This window comes from Hypanus sabinus, chromosome 17 (genome assembly GCF_030144855.1).
Source record: "Hypanus sabinus isolate sHypSab1 chromosome 17, sHypSab1.hap1, whole genome shotgun sequence".
Lineage (NCBI taxonomy): Eukaryota > Metazoa > Chordata > Chondrichthyes > Myliobatiformes > Dasyatidae > Hypanus > Hypanus sabinus.
The window spans coordinates 84237764-84260414 of record NC_082722.1 but is presented as its reverse complement, the minus strand read 5'-3'; the positions used below and the strand labels follow the sequence as shown (position 1 = coordinate 84260414).

Here is a 22651-nt window from a genome sequence, read left to right as displayed (position 1 = left end):
CAAAATTTCTCCTTGAAGGCCTTCCACTTACCAACGACATCCTTGCCAGAGAACAACCTGTCCCAATCCACACTTTTTAGATCCTTGCTCGTTTCTTAAAATTTGGCCTTTTCCAGTTTAGAACCTCAACCAGAGGACCAGATCTATCTTTATCCATGATCTTCTCCTATCCCTCTGCAGGAGATAGAGTTGTGATCACTATCTCCAAAATGCTCTCCCACTGAGAGATCTGACACCTGACCAGGTTCATTTCCCAATACCAAATCCCCTAGTTGTCTTATCTACATATTGTGTCAGGAAACCCTCCTGGAAACACCTAACAAATTCCACTCTATTCAAATTCCTTATTCTAAGGAGATGCCAGTCAATATTAGGAAAGTTAAAATCACCCATCACAACAACCCTATTATTGTTGCACCTCTCCAGAATCTGCCTCCCCATCTGCTCCTCGATGTCTCTGTTATTATTGGGGAGGTCTATAAAAACACCCAGTAGAATTATTGCCCCTTCCTGTTTCTGACTTCCATTCAGACTGACTCAGTAGATAATCCCTCCATGACTTCCCCCTTTTCTGCAGACATAACACTATCCCTAATTAGCAATGCCTTGCCCCCCCAACCTCTTTTGCCTCCCTCCCTGTCCTTTTTGAAACAACTAAAGCCTGGCACACTCAGCAGCCATTCCTGCCATTGAGACATCCAAGTCTCTGTAATGGCCACAATGTCATAGTTCCACATATTGATCCACACTCTAAGTTCATCCACCCTATTTCTGATACTCCTTGCATTAAAATAGACACATCTCAAACCATCCGGCTGAGTGCATCTCTGTTCACATACTCCCTACAAGCTCTCTCTACTTATGCACCAACCACCCCATTCTCTGTCTCTTCACTTCAGTTCCCAACCCCTTGCAAGTATAGTTTATATCTTCCCCAGTAGCATTAGCAAACCTCCCTCCCAGGATATTGGTTCCCCTCCAGTTCAGATGCAACCTGTCCCACTTTTACAGGTCACTCCTTCCCCAGAAAAGGTTCCAATTATCCAAGAACTTGAATCCCTGCCCCCTGCACCATCTCCTCAGCCACTCACTCATCTGCACTATCTTCTTGTTCTGACCTTCCCTAGCTTATAGCACCAGTAGTAATCCAGAGATTACCACCTTGGAAGTCCTGCTCTTCAACCTATTTCCTAACTCCCTAAACTTACTGCACAGGACCTCTTCCCCTCTCCTGCCTATGTCATTGGTGCCAACATTAACTACAACCTCCAACTGCTCACCCTTCCCTTCAACAATATTCTGCGACCTCTCAGAGACATCCTGGACCCTAGCACCTGGGAGGCAACTGTCAGTACCTCCAGTTGAACTCCGTCTTTTTCTGTGTTCCCCCCATCTGTCAGTCTGTGGTTTTGTATTGCCATGTGTTCCTGTTCCCGCTCCTGCTCTATTCCAGCCCCTGCATCACTGAGTACTCTGTCTCTCATCCGTTTCTCATTATTATCTGTATTGCTGCCACCTGTGTCTCATTGTGCTCCACCTATCATCTGCTTCTCTGTTTATTGCCCAGTGTGTCTCAGTCCTGTGTTTTCACCTGTTTGTGCCAGTGAATTTTCCTGAGCCCTTCCAGCATTTGTACCTGTACTCTGTCCATCTGAATATTGACTCTGCCTGTTTCTGGTTTTTGGATTTCTCTGGATGTTTTGATCTCTGCCTGAACTCTGATGCTGACTTTGTTTTCACCTTGGGATTTATTACTCAATCAATATCGCTGAGTACTGGGTCTGTGATTGGGTCCCTGCTCCAGTGCCCTGATGTCTCTTTTGCTGCCACAGAATCTCCTAACTGTCCCCCTAACTATTGAGTCCACCCGACTTCACCCTACCCTTCTAAGACTTGGAGCTGACCACAGTGCTACTGATCTGGCTGCTGCTGCCTTGCCCAGATAGGTCACCCCCCTCCTCAGTATCCAAAGGGGTATTATACCTGTTGCTGAGGGGAATGGCCACAGGGGGACCCTGCACTGACTTCCTTCTCCTTTTACCTCTCAGTGTTCACCCATCTCCTCCCTGAATTCTGCACTCTGGGTGCAGCCACCTGCTGAGAAGTCGTATCCATCAGTTGCTCTGCCTCCCAGATGATCCTAAGTTCATCCAGCTCCAGTTCGTTAATGCGGTCATTCAGGAACTGGAGTTGGCTGCACTTCCCGCAGGTGTAGTCATCAGGGAGACCATCAGGTTCCATGAATTCCCACATCCTACAGGAGGAGCATTCCACTGCCATCCTGCCTGCACTGTACAGTGGGCAACCAAGACCAAATCAGCAATCACGAAAGGAAAATCCTACCCTTCTTACCTGTTTCTTTGGCCTCGGCCTCTTCTTGTCGAAGCTTCTTGAGTCAAAGATTCTGACTCCAACTCCCACTCAATCGATGGCCGCTCCGCTGGACCCCGTCTGTCTTTAATGGTTAAAAAAAAGAACAACTCCCACGCAAAGAGAAAGAACTCTGTGTTTGGTGGTTCTTTGCCCGCCTTCCTGCCGCCGATACCTCTGACCACTGAGGTCTCCCTCTCAGATGTGGACCAGAGTCTATACAAAGTGGAAATCCGCCCAGTCCATTGCAAAGCTTCCAGTGTTGGGACCAGTGAGTGAAGAGAGGGAGCTAAAGGATGCATCTCTTTATAGCAGCCCATCACCATGGGCAATGCCATTGCCGAGATGGCTGTGTTCCTGAACAAGGACACTGCAGTGATGACCTGTATGTCAGTTACAGCCTTCCTAAAGGGCGGTACTGAAGGAGCGTTGCGCTGTGCGAGGGGCGGAACGGAGGGAGCGCCGCGACGTGGGAGGGGTGGAACTGAGGGAGCGCCACGCCGTCAGAGGGTTAGGAGGGACGCAGGGATTGGGAGTTGGCGCCGGGGAGGAGTCAGTCGGCAGCAGAATGCGGGCGCGGACAGGCGGCCCGGGCATCCCCGAGAGGGTAGCCCTGAAGAAAGAGATCGGACTTCCCAGCGCCTGTGCCATCATTGTGGGTGAGTACGGACCCTCCTCCCCGACCCCGTCCCAAAGCCCCACACTAAATTTGGATCCTTTGGGGGAGAACAGATTGCTCCGGCTCTGGGGTTCGATGACATCCCTTCCCTCCCCCCCACCCCAAAGCTCCTTCCGACCGGGAGAGAGTTGTAACGGCGGGAGGGGATAGTCCCTGGCACAGAACTCAGTGATACGTGAGTACCTGAGGGAGGGGAAAGTCAGGACAGCTTTGGGCTCAACTTTTCTCTTTTGCCTGTTGCACGTCTTCCAACTTATCAGGGCCATGGCTGGAGAGTTTAACACGGGCCAGATATTCCCACACGTTCTCTGGGCGGAGATCCACCTCACACCAATTCATTCCATCAAATCCCGTCATACACTCCCGGGGTCAGAGACAGAGTGCAGATCCCTCCACTCCGTCCCATCACACAGCCCCGGGGTCAGACACAGAGTGCAGATCCCTCCACACCGTCCCATCACACACCACCGGGGTCAGACACTGAGTGCAGAACCCTCCACACCATCCCATCACACACTCCCGGTGTCAGACACAGAGTGAATCTCCCTCCACACCGTCCCATCACACACCACAGGGGTCAGACACTGAGTGCAGATCCCTCCACACCATCCCATCACACAGCCCCGGGGTCAGACACAGAGTGCAGATCCCTCCACACCGTCCGATCACACACTACCGGGGTCAGACACAGAGTGCAGATCCCTCCACTCCGCCCCATCACACACCACCGGGGCCAGACACAGAGTGCAGATCCCTCCACACTGTCCCATCACACACCACCGGGGTCAGACACAGAGTGCAGATCCCACCACTCCGTCCCATCACACACTACCGGGGTCAGACACTGAGTGCAGATCCCTCCACACCGTCCCATCACACACCACCGGGGTCAGACACAGAGTGCAGATCCCTCCACTCCGTCCCATCACACACCACAGGGGTCAGACACAGAGTGCAGATCCCTCCACACCATCCCATCACACACCACCGGGGTCAGACACAGAGTGCAGATCCCTCCACACCATCCCATCACACACCACCGGGGTCAGACACTGAGTGCAGATCCCTCCACACCGTCCGATCACACACCACAGGGGTCAGACATGAGTGCAGATCCCTCCACACCGTCCCATCACACACCACCGGGGTCAGACACTGAGTGCAGATCCCTCCACACCGCCTCATCACACACCACCGGGGTCAGACACTGAATGCAGATCCCTCCACACCGTCCCATCACACACCACCGGGATCAGACACTGAGTGCAGATCCCTCCACACCGTGCCATCACACAGCCCCGGGGTCAGACACAAAGTGCAGATCCCTCCACTCTGTCCCATCACACACCACAGGGGTCAGACACAGAGTGCAGATCCCTCCACTCTGTCCCATCACACACCGCCGGCGTCAGACACAGAGTGCAGATCCCTCCACACCATCCCATCACACACCACCGGGGTCAGACACTGAGTGCAGATCCCTCCACTCTGTCCCATCACACACCACAGGGGTCAGACACAGAGTGCAGATCCCTCCACACCGTCCCATCACAAACCACCGGGGTCAGACACAAAGTGCAGATCCCTCCACACCGTCCCATCACACACCACAGGGTTCAGAGACGGAGTGCAGATCCCTCCACACCATCCCATCACACACCACCGGGGTCAGACACTGAATGCAGATCCCTCCACACCGTCCCATCACACACCACCGGGGTCAGACACTGAGTGCAGATCCCTCCACACCGTCCCATCACACACCACCGGGGTCAGACACTGAGTGCAGATCCCTCCACACCATCCCATCACACACCACAGGGTTCAGAGACAGAATGCAGATCCCTCCACACCGTCCCATCACACAGCCCCGGGGTCAGACACAGAGTGCAGATCCCACCACTCCGTCCCATCACACACCACCGGGGTCAGACACAGAGTGCAGATCCCTCCACACCGTCCCATCACACACCACTGGGGTCAGACACAGAGTGCAGATCCCTCCACATCGTCCCATCACACACCACCGGGGTCAGACACTGTGTGCAGATCCCTCCACACCGTCCCATCACACAGCCCCGGGGTCAGACACTGAGTGCAGATCCCTCCACACCGTCCCATCACACACCACCGGGGTCAGACACTGAGTGCAGATCCCTCCACACCGGCCCATCACACACCACCGGGGTCAGACACTGAGTGCAGATCACTCCACACCGTCCCATCACACACCACAGGGGTCAGACATGAGTGCAGATCCCTCCACATCGTCCCATCACACACCACAGGGGTCAGACACTGAGTGCAGATCCCTCCACACCATCCCATCACACACCACCGGGGTCAGACACAGAGTGCAGATCCCTCCACACCGTCCGATCACACACTACCGGGGTCAGACACAGAGTGCAGATCCCTCCACACCATCCCATCACACACCACCGGGGTCAGACACAGAGTGCAGATCCCTCCACACCGTCCCATCACACACCACCGGGGTCAGACACAGAGTGCAGATCCCTCCACACCGTCCCATCACACACCACAGGGGTCAGACACTGAGTGCAGATCCCTCCACACCATCCCATCACACACCACCGGGGTCAGACACAGAGTGCAGATCCCTCCACACCGTCCCATCACACACCACCGGGGTCAGACACAGAGTGCAGATCCCTCCACACCGTCCCATCACACACCACAGGGGTCAGACACTGAGTGCAGAACCCTCCACACCATCCCATCACACACCACCGGGGTCAGACACTGAGTGCAGATCCCTCCACACCATCCCATCACACACCACAGGGGTCAGAGACAGAGTGCAGATCCCTCCACACCGTCCCATCACACACCGCCGGCGTCAGACACAGAGTGCAGATCCCTCCACACCGTCCCATCACACACCACCGGGGTCAGACACTGAGTGCAGAACCCTCCACACCGTCCCATCACACAGCCCCGGGGTCAGACACAGAGTGCAGATCCCTCCACACCATCCCATCACACACCACCGGGGTCAGACACTGAGTGCAGAACCCTCCACACCGTCCCATCACACACCACCGGGGTCAGACACTGAGTGCAGAACCCTCCACACCGTCCCATCACACACCACCGGGGTCAGACACAGAGTGCAGATCCCTCCACACCGTCCCATCACACACCACAGGGGTCAGACATGAGTGCAGATCCCTCCACACCGTCCCATCATACACTACCGGGGTCAGATACAGAGTGAAGCTCCCTCCACACCGTCCCATCATACACTACCGGGGTCAGATACAGAGCGAAGCTCCCTCCACACCATGCCATCACACACTCCCAGAATCAGACAGATTAGAGTTCCCTCTTCACCGGGGGTTCCTAACCTCGGATCCACGGACCCCTCGGTTAAAGGTAAGGGTCTGTGGCATTAAAATGATTGGAAAACCCCACTCTACATCATTTCCTGTCTACCTGCTTTCAACCTTCTGAAGATGCCAGAATTGCCAGACACATCTTCTGGAGATGCCAGACTCCACCAGCCTCCACAGCCAGTGGAATTCCTACACCTTCCCTTAGTGAAATCCCACAGCATCGGCACCTCCTGTCCACTCCTCCATCTCGAGATAACCACCCTCTCCCCTTTCATTCCCTGAATTCTCCTTCACTCCCCACCAGCCAAGGATTTCTGGTTTCACTTTCCCAATGCAAGGGAGGTTGTTTGCTGGAAATATGGACACAGTTCTGCTTGTTAGTTTGAATTTCAATGTAATATAAAAGTGAGGATGTGGTGTGGGGTTTTATAAGACATTGATCAGACTTGGAGTATTGTGAGCAGTTTTGGGTCACTTATCTAAGAAAAGGTGTGCTGGCATTGGAGAGGGTCCAGAGGAGGTTCATGAGTGATTTCAGGAATAAAAGGGTTAACATATGAGGAGCTGTTTTATGAAACTGGGCCTATACTCACAGGAGTTTAGAAGAATGATGGGAGATTTCATTGAAACATATCAAATATTGAAAGGCCGCGATAGAGTGGATGTGGAAAGGATGTTTCCTCTAAGTGGGGAGCAAAGGACACAGCCTCAGAATAGAGGGACGTCCTTTCAGAATGGAGATGAGGAATTTCTTCAACCAGACAGTGGTAAATCTGTGGAATTCATTTCCATAGGTTAAGTCATTGGGTATATTTAAAGTGGAGGTTGCTAGGTTCTTGTTTAGTCAGGGTGTCAAAGGTTACTGCATAAGGCCGGAGAATGGGGTTGGCAGGGAGAATAAATCAGCCATGATGAAATGACAGAGCTGACTCTGCAAGCCAAATAGCCTCATTCTTCTGTGTTTTATGGTCATGTTCAGCAGAAGGTGAGGTGAAGCAGGTGATGTGATTCCAGGTCTGTGGAAGGTGACTACCCCATGCTGGCAGGGCGTGTCAATAGGAACTGGGGATACACAGCAGGAGGAGTTTACTGTGCTACACTACCCAGCAGAATCTGTCAGGGGCAACCCCACTAAACTAAAAGAGGAAGTACAAAGGCATAGTAGCATAAACGTTAGTGCAGCACTCTTACAGCTCAGGGCATTGGAGTTTGGAGTTCAATTCTGGCGTCCTCTGCAAGAAAGTTTGTATATTCTTGTGAGCTGTTTGGGTTTTTTCCAGGTACTTCTGTCCCTCCCACAGACCAAAGACGTAGTGGTTGGTAGGTTAATTGGTTGTTATAAACTGTCCCGTGATTAGGTTAGTGGTTAATAGGTGGTTTCTGGGCAGTGCGGCTCTTTGGGCTGGAATGGCCACTGTATCTCAAAACCTTGGGCAGCTGTTGGTGACTGTGGGGTGTGAGAAGGAAAATTAGTGTCCACAGAACAAGGGCAGGGAAGAGACTAGCAGTGTTGGAGAGTGACACAGCCCTGGGAGTAGCTAGTTCCCTACTAGGGGTTTACAGGAACTGTCTAGACCATCGACTGGGTCTGAACTGAAACTTTGCAACTTTCTCTGGGATGTTTAGACTGGAAAATTGTGAAGTCCCTACAGGTTAAGTGGATGAGTAAACCGAGGAAATGTAAGCAAGTTCTGTCCAAGGTTCTCAGAGATTGGAAGTAAGCACCAAGGGACCAAACTCAATGAACGATTTGGTTCATGAGAGACAATGTATTTGTGAAGGACAGTTCCCCATGAACCTGGGTGAAAGTTTTGAAGAGCTGACCTGGGTATTGGACAAGTGATGTCCATGGATATTAATTGTAGAAGGCAGGAGGTGAGATCCATTATGGTTACAGAGCTGTTTGCTGACTGGCAGGAGAGAGAGGTGTCCTGTGCAGTAAGGCTGAGATCCTTATCAACTTCATTCTGATGCCTGAAGAAGGGAACCAGGAAAAATCCTGGAATCTATATATCAGGCAATGGTAGCAAGGTTACTGGAGAGAATTCTTAAGGATAAGATTTATGATCATTTGGAAAACGATGTAATTAGGGAGAGCCAGTGACTGTTTTGGGGCAAGCCATGTTTTACCAACTTGGTTAGTTTTTTGATGAATTGATGAAGGTAGAGCTGTAGATGTTGTCTACAAGGATTTTAGTAAACTGTTTGAGAAAGTTCCTCATGGGAGACTCATCCAGAAGATTAAGATGCGTGGGATCTGTGGTGAATTGGCCATTTTGATTCAGTACTGGGTTGCCCATAGAAGATGGGGTGGTGGTTGAAGGGATGTATTTATCTAATTAGTGGTGTTCAGCAGGGGCCTGTACTGGGACTCCTACTGTTTGTATATAAATTACCTGGATGAAAATGTAGGTGGGTGGATTAGTAAATTTGCAGATGATATGAAGATTGGTGTTGTGGATAGTGTAGATGGCTGGCAAACATTACAATAGATCAGTTGCAGATATGGGCTGAGAGATGGCAGGTGGAGTTTAACCCATCCAAATGTGATGTTGAACCTTGGTTGGTCAAATGTAAAGAGACCATATCTTTTTCCCAGGGTTGTTATGTCTAATACCAGAGGGCATACGTTTAAGGTGCGAGGAGGCAAGTTCAAAGGAGATGTGAGGGGCAAGTTTTTTTTTACACAGAGTTGTGGGAGCCTGGAGTGGTGGCAGAGGCAGATGCATCAGGGACTCTTAAAGACATTTAATAGACACCTGAATGTGAGGAAAAGGGAAGGATAAGGACATTGTGTAGGCAGAAGAGATCAGTTTGCCATTTGATTACTAATTTAGTTTGGCACTACATTGTGGGCCAAAGGCCCTGTTCCTGTGCTGTATTGTTTTATTTTTCCCCCGAGTCTGCAGGTCTCCTGTGTTTGGCAACCTCACGTGAGTAGTGGGAGGTGTGGAGCATGGAGGGGGCATGTGACATGAGTCCAGGAATAGCTGCTCCCTTTGTTTATGAAGGACAGGAGGCAGATCAGTGATTGTGCCCAGGTTTCCAGTCAACCAGTGCAGGCAGGGCGGTTGACATTCAAGGAGATGGCACAGGATAAACCTGTAAGTGTCATTAATTTGTACAGACGTTGACCAGCCCTATGGCTCAACACATCCATGCCTGCTATTGACCCCAATCACACTAATCTCATTTACCCAGTCTGGTTCATAGCCTTCTTTTTCATTATCATTCAAACGTTAGTCTGGAAACTTCTTCAGTGTCCTCCCACCACACCCTCAGGTAGTGTCTTCCAGTTTCTAACCCTCTGTGTGAAACAATTCTCTCTCAGATCCCCTCTAAAGTGCTACCTCTCACCTCGTACCCCATGCCCTCTCGACTTCGACATCCTCACCAAAGGAAAAGGATCCTTACACTTACTCTTCCTAAACTCCCTCCATAATTTTATGTCACCCCTCTGCTCCAGAATGAAGTTCTGTTCTATGACTCTAAGAACACAGTTACTTGACAGTGCTAGCCAAGCCACTGGCCACAGACAACTCTAGCAGCAACACCCTCCACCACCTGTAATGGAATTAACTTTGGATTCACTTTTCTGATCCCACCAGGCTAAACCTTTTGGACCATATTAAAAATGAATTGTAACATTGGAAAATATTAATGCAATCCATGTGGGGGAGTTTGGCGACTCTGCTTGCTGGGCACAGTTTGGGAGTTTGTGGGTGGCATGGTAGAGTGCAACAATGTCACAGTGCCAGTGACCGGGGTTGAATTCCTACTGCTCCCCATGACCACGTGTTTCCTGCAGGGGCTCCGCTTTCCTCTCACAATCCAAAGACATTAATTGTTCACATAGGTGTAACTGAGTGATGTGGGTTCATTGGGTCAGTATCTCTAAATAAATTTGTTAAAAAGTACACTGTTTCAGGGTGAAACTCAGAAACACTTCAAGTAGGGATGGAAGTTTGAAGTTTTCAACTGTGGAAGGGCCAAGCTCACGCTGAGTTTTATAACAGTGTTTGGTTGAGTTTGGGTAATCAAAAATAATAGAGGGAGCGGGGAGAAGACAGATTATTTCTCAGTGGAACAGACTGAATGGCCTCCTTGGCTTCACTACCTGTGCTGAAGGCCGGAACAAAGCCTGTGTCTGTACTGGCAGTGTGGGGGTTAACGTGCTGCTGGTGTGAGGGTATATATGCCAGTGGTGTAGGGATTAGCAGCCTCTGTTTCTGTGCTGGTGATGAGGAGGTTAATATACCTGCGGTATGAGGGTTAATGGCCCTTGCGTATAAACTGGTTGTATGGAGGTTAATAGCAGTTTTGTGGGGGTTAAGATGCCAGCATTGTTGGGGGGGGGTGTAACATGCCAGTGTTGTGGAGGTTAATGTACATGTGGTGTAGGAGGTTAACACCCCTCTGTCTGTGCTGGTGGTGTGAGGGTTAATGGCCCCTGTTTCTGTACTGGTGGTGTGGGTGTTATCGTGCCAGTGATGTGGGGTTTAATGTACTGGTGTTGTGGGGATTAATGTGCCAGTGGTGTGGGGGTTAATGTGCCAGTGTTGTGGAGGGGGTAACGTGCTAGTGTTGTGAGGATTAATATACTGGTGGTGTGGGGGTTAAAATGCTGGTGTTGGGAGGGGGGGTTAATGTGCCAGTATTGTTGGGTTTAATGTACTGGTGGTGTAGGGGTTAATGTGCCAGTGTTGTGTTGTCGGGGCGGGGGGTTAATGTGCTAGAGTTGTGGGGGTTAATGTACAGTTGTGCAAAGGCTAACCTACCAGTGGTGTTGGGGTTAATGGCCCCTGTGACTGTAGGGTATTTGTGACGAGTCTGGCGTCTGTGCCAGTGCACCAGCCATCAGTATGCAGATCCGCGCTCCACCGTCCTACACAACCAATCGCTCTGCATGTCTCCCAGCAACACGGCTCCCTTGGTCAATGGGGGCAGGAGTGGGGCGGTGCTGAAGCCTCATTACCTCAGCCCAGTCCTTCAGTGACTACACTCCACCTCCCCCACCCATACCTTCCAGCTGAGAAGCAGACTGAGACTCTCCACAGTCCCCACTCTGGAGTTTCTGCATTTCCTTCACATTCCTTGTGTCACCCCCACCCCTTCCCATTACTCTCCCAGCCCTCACACCATCCTTCCATCCCCTGTATCACCACCTACCCTCAATTCCTTCTGTGTCCATGCTTGCCCCTCCCATCCCCTATCTGCACCCACCCCACATTGGGAATTGAGCTATGGGGAGCAGGAGCATGGGGTCGAGAGGGATAATAAATCAGCCATGATGGAATGGCAGAGCAGACTTGATGAGCCAAATGGATTAATTCTGCTCCATGTCATATGGAATGATAGGGTGCAAGGGTTGTCAATCTGTCAGGCTACCTGCTGATTGGCTGAGAGACCGAGGTTGATGTGCAATGGTATGTGTTGAAAGATGTATATCATTGCACTGACCAAGGGTGGGTCAGTGTGTAAAGGGGCATGAGGGTGGGTCCTCCATCACTGGTGGAGGGAAGGGTTGGGATGTGAGGGTCTGAGTGTCCCACCACCTTCTAACACCGGCTGCTCCACCCACAGGAAACATCATCGGATCAGGAATCTTCATCTCACCAAAGGGAGTGCTGGAACAGGCGGGCAGTGTGGGTCTGGCCCTTGTGGTCTGGACTCTGGCTGGTCTCGTCACCGTCATTGGCTCCCTCTGCTATGCTGAGTTGGGAGTCACCATTCCCAAGTCCGGAGGGGACTACGCCTATGTGAAGGAGGTGTTCGGGGGCTTACCTGGGTAGGACAAGGGGTGCAGTGTTGGGGAGAGGGGTATCTACACCAAGGAAAAAGATTCACTACGCTCTTATTCAATGGTACAACAGGCCTAAGGGGCCAATTGGCCTCAGACTTCTCTTTCTGAAGTAGTTACTGTGAGCTGTTATGGGCCTTGTGGGTGGAATGGTCACTGGAAATTTGATAAGCTGGGAACTTGAAGTTAAGGGTGGAAGTGGGCCATACCTTGGATTGGTGTGTGTAAATGCAGGAGAGCAGAGCTCTCTGAAAGGGTGTGAAACTTTAGGGAGGGTGCAGGAGATTTACCAGGATGCTACCTGGCTTAGAGAGCATGTTTTATGAAGATAGAGTGAGCTGAGGATTTTCTCTTTTCTGTGAAAGAGGATGAGAGGTGACTTGATAGAGATGTACAAGATGATAAATGGCATAGATAGAGTGGACAGTCAGAGACCTTTTCCCCAGGGTGGATATAAGGAGTATTAGTTTAATGTGACTGGAGGAAAGCATAAGGGGATGTCAGAGGTAGATTTTTTACACAAAGAGTGGTGGTTGTGTGGAATACCCTGTCAGGGGTGGTGGTGGAGGTAAATATGTTAGGGATGGTTAAGAGACTCTTAGGTAGGCACATGGATGATGAAAAGTGGAGGGCTATGTGGGAGGGAAGGGTTAGATTAATCTTGGAATAGGTTAAAAGGTTGGCACAACATTGTGGGCCGAAAGGCCTGTACTGTGCTGTAATGTTCTGTGATCTATGTAACGTATGAATGTTAAAACTTTGATGTTAGTTTGTGTTTGAGCTGAAATGTATCAGCAATGGGGAGGGGGAGAGGGAGTTGGCTCTCACAGCTGCAACCACATGATCCTCACACCAGTCACATCTCCTCCCACCCTGTCCACTCCCTCCATAACTCATCCTTCCCTGATCCTTGACACTTCCCCTACCTTCACAGGAGGTGTAACACCACTGTTCAGCGTGATGGTGGTTAGAGTCATAGAGTACTACAACATAGAAACAGGCCCTTTGGTCCATCTAGTCTGTGCTGAACTATTAATGCACTTGGTCCCATTGACCTGGACCTAGATAATAACCCTCCACAACCCTCCCATTCATGTACTTATTCAAACTTCTCTTAAATGCTGAAATTAAACCAGCATCAACTCATCCACTGGCAGCCTGTCCAACACTCTAACCAGCATCTGAGTGAAAATGTTGCCCCTCATGTTCCCCTTAAACATTTCAGCCTTTCACCCTTAACCCATGACCTCTAGTTGTAGTTTCACCCAACCTCAGTGGAAAAAGTCTACTTGCATTTACCTTATCTATATCCCACATAAATTGGTATACTTCTATCAAATCTCCTCCCATTCTCCTATGCTCCTACCTATTCCCTTTGCCTACATGTAAAGTCCTGACAACATCCTTATAATTTTCTCTACACTCTTTCAATCTCATTGATATCTTTCCTGTAGGTAGGTAACCAAGACTGCACACAATACTCCAAATTAGGCCTCATCAGCATCTTCTACTTCTTCACCTCAGGCTTCAGCTCCTGTGCCAGTTACCCACTGCATTTCAATTATCCAGCTACCACAACTCTCCGGGACAGAGAAATCTCCAGCTCTGGAAACATCTCCACACCCACCTAGTTGTAGGGCAGTGGGTTCAGAGGAGATTTGACATTGGTCCCTTGGGGGTTTAGAATCTGCCTGACTTCCACAATGTTTAGCTGTCGAGACTAGCAGTTGAATCATCAGGCTTTAGAATGGGTACCATGTGAAGTTTAGAGAGGTACTTGCATTGTGAGGTCCTGTCAGAGTGCTGGAGCAGACGTTGGGCATGGGAGGTCTGGACTTCACGTCTTCTCTCTGAATGGGTCCTACATGGACTAGTCAGTGTGTCCATGTGTCTGGGCAGTGAGTGTGTTGAGGCGGTAGATGTAGATGTATGTTGGTAAAGAGGTCCCAGCACTGTGTGTCTGGGCAGTGAGTGTGTTGAGGCGGTAGATGTAGATGTATGTTGGTAAAGAGGTCCCAGCACTGTGTGTCTGGGCAGTGAGTGTGTTGAGGCGGTAGATGTAGATGTATGTTGGTAAAGAGGTCCTAACACTGCGTGTCTGGGCAGTGAGTGTGTTGAGGCAGTAGATGTAGATGTATGTTGGTAAAGAGGTCCTAACACTGCGTGTCTGGGCAGAGGGTATGTGTTCCCAATACAGATGTCTCACAAAGATTGGTAGGTGTCCGTGAGTACGGGCATTGTGTGCGTCCATGGGGTTGGTGTGTTTGGGGTGGGGGGGGAGGGAGGTGTCTATGTGTCTGGGTGATTGTGTGTTCCTCACCATTTTCATTCTGTACAGGTTCCTGGTGCTGTGGAGCGCACTGCTGGTGATCTACCCCACAACGCAGGCAGTGATGGCTCTAACCTTTGCCAGTTATGTGCTTCAGCCCGTCTTCCCTGAGTGTGTGCCGCCTTACGTGGCCTCGAGGCTCCTGGCTGCCCTCTGCCTCAGTGAGTTTGACTGACAGTGGAAATGTGGCATTCTCCGGAATTAATACAGTTCCTTCAGCCCATCCAGGCTTGTCCTAATGGCCAGTTTGTGTCCTATGATCTCCGAAACAATTCCAATCCATGTACCCATCCGAGGGTCTTTTAGAAGTTGCTAGTGTATCTTCCTCATCTACTTCCTCTGGTAGCTCTGTCCACAAAGATACCACACTTTGAAAATGGTGCTTTTTAAGTTCCCCAAATCTTTTTCTTCTCATTTTCAACCTGTGCCCTCTAGTTTCTGATTCACCAATGCTGGAGAAAGGCTGAGTGCATTCCCCCTCTCTATGCCACTCATGGCTTGTCACACCTCTGTAAGACCATCTCTCAGTCTCTTACTCCAAGAAATAAGGTGCTAACCTGTCCAACCTCAGTCCCTCAGATTCCAGCGACATCCTTACTGCTCTCTCCAGCTTAATAACATCCTTCCCAGAGACTTCCTTGCTGCCCTCTCTCCAGTTTAATAACATTTTTCCCTACAGCAAGGTGACCTAAACAGAACACAATACTCCAAGTGCAGCTCACTAGTATCCTGTACAACCACACTATGACCTCCCAATCTATATTCAGTGCCCTGACTTATGAAGGCCAGTGTGCCAAAGGCCTTCCTCACCACCTGTCTACCTGTGATGCCACTAGAACCACGTGCTTGTACTCCAAGCTCCCTCCCCAGTGTTGTAACACTTGTTGTAGAAATCTGACCTTGATTTGAATTCCCCTAATCTGAATTAAACTCTATTTGTCACTTCTTAGCCTGTTTACCCAGCTGATCAAGATTCCCCCTGTGATTTTGATAACCTTCATCACTGTTCACGATACCACCTGCTTACAAATTTACTAACCATGCCTGTGCATTCTTATACAAATCATTGATATAGATGACAGACAACAACTCTGATCCTGGGGAACATCACTGGTTACAGACTGCCAGTCTGAGAAAGAATTTTCCACCAACACCTTCTGCTTCCTGCCATCAAGCTGGTTGTATCCAGTTAGCCAGCTCTCCCTGGATCCCATACGATCTCACATTCCACAGTAGCTCAGCATGCAGAATTTTGTCAATGTCGAAATAAAGCACATCTGTCACCCTGCCCTCATCAACGTTCTTGGTCACTTCATCAAAAAGCCCAACTTCATCAGTCTTGATGCTGACCCCTCCTAGTCAAGCCATGTCTTTCATCCAGTACGTATTCCCTCCGAACCCTCTCCAATAACTACCCTAAGTTCAGATCTTAGACTTATAGTTCCCTGGTTTTGCTACTGTTCTTAAATAATGGTACAACATTGGCTATCCTTCAGTAGACAGTTCACCTGCTGTTGCAAACATCTCAGCCTGGGCTCCTACAATTTCTCTCTAATCTCCCAGAGTCTTGGATAATCTTGGTCGGGCCTGGAAATCTGTTTACCTTCACACCTTTTACGAAAGTCAGCACCTTCTATGCTACAATGCAGACTATCACAAAGACTTCCCTATTTTTTCCCTCATTTCCTGTCTCCCCACAGCAAAAACAGAGGAGAAATATTCATTAAGCACCTTGCCCATCTCCTGTAACCATGCTGTGGTGTCCCCTTTGACCTCTGAGGAGTGCTGTTCTCTCTCTAGCTACTCCTTTTCCTTCATAAAATCTCTTTGGATTTTTCTTAATCTTCTCTGGCCAAGTTATCCTTTTGCCCTCCTGAACTTACTTCGGCATCTGTTTAAACACCTCCAGGGATTCACCTAATCCCAGCAGCCTGTATCTGACCTATGCCTCCTCTTTCTTGACCATGACCTCAATATCCCTCATCACCAAGGTTCCCTACTCAAACCAGACTTGCCCTTCACTCTAACAGGCATGTGCAGACCTTCAGCTCTCATGATCCTACTTTTAAAAGTCTCCAGCTCCCTACTCTTACACTGACCACCCTTCACTGTGGCCACTCACTTAACCTTGCCTTCCTCTCATTGGCTAAAGTTTCCGCCCAATAGCCAATTGATGAGGCATCTCTCTTCTACTCTCACTCCCACTCACAACCTGTAAAAGTGAAACACACTCCCTGGGTCTCAGAGAGTGAAACTCCCTCCACACCATCCCATCACACAATCCTGGGGTCACAGAGTGAATCTCCCTCTACACCATCCCATTACATACTCCCAGGGTGAGACACAGAGTGAGTCTCCCTCCACACCATCCCATCACACATTCCCAGGGTCAGACACGCAGTGAATTTCCCTCCACACCATCCCATCACACACTCCCAGGGTCAGACACAGAGTGAATTTCCCTCCACACCATCCCATCACACACTCTCGGAGTAGCACACAGTGTGAAGGCCCCTCTGTACTCCTGGGGCTTGGTGTATGGTGAGCTGCCCACTAATGCTGGCCTGTATCTCTATTGCTCCTGCAGTACTGCTGACCTGGGTCAATTGCTTCAGTGTACGATGGGTGACATGGATACAGGACCTGTTCACTGCGGGGAAACTGCTTGCTCTAGGACTCATCATCATGGTGGGGTTTGTGCAGATCTGCAGAGGTAACCGGCCCATCCCTGCGGTGAATCCAGCACAGGAACACCCCAGATATCCAGTGTGGTGGGCAGTGGGTGACCAATTTCCAGCATTACCACCCCCCCCCCCCGAGGAGAGTATCAGCGGGACACCCACTCCCAGATACCCAACTTCAGGAACAGGGGTTAAGAGTGTGGAAGAACAGTTAGAGGGATCATTTGGGGAGGGAAGGGGGAATTACAGGTCAGGAGAAAGAGGGTGTGAGAGAGAGGAGGGAGTGTTACAGGGATCAGAGGGCAGGGGAGGAGTTCACTGTGCAAAACACGAGGTGGATTTCAGAGATTGAGAGGGATGGGGTTTAGACAACTACCCCCTCCTACTCTCTTCTCCCCAAGGAATCCTCCATTTCCTGTAACTCCCAGACCTCTTAACTTCAGATTGATTAATGTCATTTCCTGTACATGAGTCAAAAGGAGCTGAAGTCATTGTTACTCCTGATTTGATGTGGCATAAAAAACAGTATGATAAAGAACAGTAATAAAACACAGTAAACATGAATACATCAGATAGCTTATATACATTGATTGTATGTCCATAAAGTGACACTAGGCACGGGAGTTTCTGTACATAAGGTGACTGACAGGAAATGATAGTAGTGATAGTTGGGGGTGTGGAGGGGTGGGTTAGTGGGTAGAGGTGTTGATCAGATTTACTGCTTGGGGAAAGTAACTGTTTCTGAGTCTGGTGTGGATCTACGTAGCCTCCTTTCTGATGGGAGTGGGACAAACAGTCCACGAGCAGGGTTGGTGAGATCCTTCGTGAAGTTACAGGTCCTTTTCAAAATTCAAAAGAATGCAGGACTGAAGGGGCGATATTTAAATGCATGTAGCATTCAGAATAAGATGGACAAACTTGTGGTGCAATTACAGATTGGTTGGTATGGCGTTGTGGGCATCACTGAGTCGTGGATGAAAGGAGGCCATAGTTAGGAGCTAGGTAAGAGATGAAATTACATCTTTAGAAAGAGGTGATATAATGTTCAATCTTTGTGGATGGAGTTTGTGAAACAGCAAAGGTAAAAAACCATTATGGGAATCATATAGGCCTCCAAATAGTAACGAAGATGTGGGGTTGAGATTGCAAAGGGAGCTGGAAAAGGCATGTAATAAGGGTAATGACACAATTATAATGGGGGACTTCAATATACAAGGGGACTGGGAAAATCAGGTTGGTGTTGGATCTCTAGAGAAGAAAGTTGTTGAATGCCTACAAGATGGCTTTTTAGAGAATTCAGAATTTATATAAATCTTACATCCATCTCACAACATGAGGGAGTAAAAATTATTGCACTATGACTCCATCGCAATGTACAGACATATGAATATACAAGTATAATGGCTTGTAGAAAGAAGGTGTCCTGTAGTCTGCTGGTCCTGGCTTTAATGCTGCAATACAGTTTGCCTGACGGAAGCAGCTGAAACAGTTTATGGTTGGGGTGACTAGTGGTCCAGGCCTCTTTTATGCACCTCCTGCTATCCTCAGTGGCGGGAAGTCATATCCACAGATGCACTGGGCTGTCCATACCATGCTCTGAAGTGCCCAGTGATCAAGGTTGGTGCAATTCCGGTACCAGGCAGTGATACAGCCAGTCAGTGTGCTCTCACTGGTGCCCCGTAGAAGGCCTTGAGGACTTGGGACCCATGCCGAACTTCTTCAGTCACCTGAGGTGGAAGAGACGCTATTGTGCTTTTTTTGCCACAAAGCTGGTGTGTACAGTCCAGGTGAGATCATCGGTGATGTGTATACGGAGAATTACCCTCTCAACTGCAGACCCATTGATGTTGATCAGGGCCGAGTCTGTCTCTGTTCCTCCTGTAATCCACGATCAGCTCTTTTGTTTTTTAAGCCATTGAAGGAAAGGTTGTTATCCTGGCACCACTGTATCAGGGTGTCAACCTCTCCTCTGTAGACCGTCTCATTACCACTAGAAATAAAACCGATCAAAGTCCTGTCATCTGCGAATTTGATCAGCAGATTGGAGCTGCGTGTCACAGTACAGTCACGGGGGGGGGCACCTGTGTTGAGGGTTGGAGGGGCAGAGGTGAGGGAGCCCATCCTGACCACCTGCCAGCGACCTGATCGGAAGTCCAGGATCCAGCTACACAAGGTGGGGTGCAGGTCTGGAGGGAATTATGGTGTTGAATGCTGAGCTGTAGAGCAGCTTGTGCTTGAGCCTACTCGGGAATAAAGGGAATTACAGAGGCCTGAGAGAGGAGCTTGCCCAAGTGGATTAGAGGAGGATACTGGCAGGGATGACAGCAGAGCAGAGATGGCTGAAGTTTCTGGAATGGTTCACAAGGCGCAGGATAGATATGTCCCACAGAAGAAGTAGTTCTCAAATGGCAGGGGTAGGCAATCATGACTGACAAGGGAATTAGCCAGTGCTATAAAGCAGAATACTAGAGTTCTTTTCAGTTACATAAAGAGCAAAAGGAAGGTGAGAGTTGATGTTTGACCACTTGAAAATGATACTGGTGAGGTAGTAAGGAGGGACAAAGAAATAGTTAATGAAAATAAGTACTTCACTGTGGACGACACGAGCAGGGTGCCAGAGGTCAGTGAGTGTCAGGGAGCAGGAGTGAGTGTCATTGCTATTACAAAGGAAAAAGTGCTAGGCAAACTGAATGGTCTTAAGGTGGATACGTCACCTGGACCAGAGGGACTAACATCCCAGAGTCCTGAGAGAGGTTGCTGAAGAGATAGCAGTTGCATTGGTCATGATCTTTCAAGAATCACTTGATTCTGGTATGGTCCTGGAGGACTGGAAAATCGCAAATGTCACTTCACTCTTTAAGATGGAAGGAAGGCAAAAGAAAGGAAATTATAGGCCAGTTAGCCTAACCTCAGTGGTTGGGAAAGTGTTGGAGTCTATTATTAAGGATGAGGTTTCAGGGTGCTTGGAGACTAATGATAAAATAAGTCAAAGTCAGCATGGCTTCTGTAAAGGGAAAGCATGCCTGACAAATCAGTTAGAGTTCTTCGAGGAAGTAACAAGCAGTGTGGACAAAGGAGAGTCAGTAGATGTTGTTGGCTTGGATTTTCAAAATGCATTTGACAAGATGCCATACTTGAGGCTGCTTAACAGGATAAAATCCTATTGGAATACAAGGTTGGGAAATGTACGATAATGCATTTTGGTAAAAGGAACAATAGTGCAGTATATTATCTAAATGTGGAGAAGATTCAAACATCAGAGGTGCAGAGGGACTTTGGAGTCTTTATGCAAGACTCCCAGAAGATTAATTTACAGGTTGAGTCTGTGGTAAAGAAGCCAATGCAATGTTGGCATTTATTTAATTGGGAATAAAATATAAAAGCAAAGATATAATGCTGAGCCTTTATAAGATACTAGTCAGGCTGCACTTGGAGTATTGTCAACAGTTTTGGACCCCTATTTCAGAAAGGATGAGTTGTCATTGGAGAGTCCAGATAAGTTTTTCAAGGATGATTCTGGGAATGAAGGAGTTAACATTTGAGGAGTGTTTGGCAGATTTGGACCTGAACTCACTGGAATTTAGAAGAGTGCAGGAGGGTTCTTATTGAATCCTACTGAATGTTGAAAGGACTAGATAGGGTGGATGGTGGGGGTATCTAGAACTGGAAGGCATGGTCTCAAAATTCACAGGTGACCTTTTAGAACAGAGAGTAGTGAGGAATTTTTTTAGCCAGAGAGTAGTGAACCTATGAAATGCTCTGCCATAGATTGCAGTGCAGGCCAAGTCCATGGGTATATTTAAAGTGGAAATTGATAGTTTCCTGATTGGTCAGGGCATCAAAGAATATGGTGAGAAAGCAAGTGTATGGGGTTGAGTGGGATCTGGGATCAGCCGTGAATGAATGGCGGAGCAGACTCAATGAGCTGGATGGCCTAACACTGCTCCTGTGTCTTACGGACTTTTCTGACACCTTCTGTATATACGTATGTCCTTATTGGTGGGTAGGCTGGTGCAGGAGATGCGTTAGGTAAGTTTGACTCCCCATTGTGGACTACCGGGTTGAATATAGATTGACATTACTGTTCCCTGACCTTGCTGTCCTTGCCCTTGACCCTCGGAGGGATACAGTGACCCTGAACTCTCACTGTATCATGTTAAATTGTCTGTATGAGGCAGTGGGGGTTATCGTCAGACAACAACCCATGCCTTCTCTCCACACAGGTCACTATGAAGCCCTCCGGCCGAGCATGGCATTTGACAGTGCCTCCAGCCCCCACATTGGGCACATTGCCCTTGCTTTCCTACAGGGTTCCTTCTCCTACAGTGGCTGGAACTTCCTCAACTATGTCACCGAGGAGCTGGTTGACCCACAGAGGTGAGCTCATGTACTGATGGAGGGGAGTGGGGACATCCCTTCACATTCTCCCCGACAGTTCAGTGTCTGGGCCAATGGGGTGGGGTTTCACTGGGTCTGCAGAATACACTGTGGGAGGAGGATTCTCATCAGGGTCACACTGTGGGGGAGTGGTACTGAGGGAGGGTCACATTGTGGGAGAGGTTGTGATCATGATGCTGTTCTGGGATCTTGCAATGCCTTTGCTGGGTTTTCAGTGGGGTGTTGGGACGGAGCAGTGGAGATTTCCTCAAGCTATGCGACTGTGCTTCCCACCTCGTTTTCCCATAGGAACATTCCCCGTGCCATCATCATCTCCATCCCTCTCGTCACATTTGTCTACATCTTGGCCAATGTCGCCTACGTCTCAGCCATGAGCCCCCAAGAGCTCCTGGACTCTGCAGCCGTGGCCGTGGTGAGTAATTTCTCTGGACCCACACAGCGGCGGGGCTGGGAGTGGGGAATGGGGCTGAATGTTTGAGTTAAAGAGTGATGTGTGAGGGTGGGGAATGGGGGTGAATGTTTGGGTTGAAGAGTGATGTGTGAGGGTGCGGAGAGTGGGGAATGGGGGTGAATGTTTGGGTTGAAGAGTGATGTGTGAGGGTGTGGAATGGGGCTGAATGTTTGGGTTGAAGAGTGATGTGTGAGGGTGCGGAGAGTGGGGAATGGGGGTGAATGTTTGGGTTGAAGAGTGATGTGTGAGGGCGTGGAATGGGGCTGAATGTTTGGGTTGAAGAGTGATGTGTGCGGGTGGGGAGAGTGGGGATTGGAGTGAACGTTTGGGTTGAAGAGTGATGGCTGGGGAGAGTGGGGAATGGGAGTGAAGGTTTGGGTTGAAGAGTGATTTGTGAGGGTGTGGAGAGTGGGGAATGGGGGTGAATGTATGGGTTCAAGAGTGATGTGTGAGGGTGTGGAATGGTGGATGAATGTTTGGGTTGAAGAGTGACGTGTGAGGGTGGGGAGAGTGGGGAATAGAGGTGAATGTTTGGGTTCAAGAGTGATGTTTGAGTGTGGGGAATGGGGGTGAATGTTTGGGTT

At 49.3% G+C, this 22651-nt stretch overlaps 1 protein-coding gene across 1 annotated transcript in view; it reads left to right on the top strand.

Annotated features, from left to right (window-relative positions):
• Window positions 1-2155: 2155 nt before the first annotated feature.
• LOC132407088 (asc-type amino acid transporter 1-like) overlaps window positions 2156-22651 on the top strand; it is a 123465-nt gene continuing 102969 nt past the window's right edge. Inside the window, exons 1-6 of the mRNA XM_059993376.1 lie at window positions 2156-3029; window positions 11992-12196; window positions 14547-14698; window positions 17125-17250; window positions 21442-21595; window positions 21905-22028. Of these exons, the coding sequence (XP_059849359.1) occupies window positions 2939-3029; window positions 11992-12196; window positions 14547-14698; window positions 17125-17250; window positions 21442-21595; window positions 21905-22028 (852 nt within the window). The 5' untranslated portion in view covers window positions 2156-2938. The remainder of the gene's footprint in view (window positions 3030-11991; window positions 12197-14546; window positions 14699-17124; window positions 17251-21441; window positions 21596-21904; window positions 22029-22651) is intronic.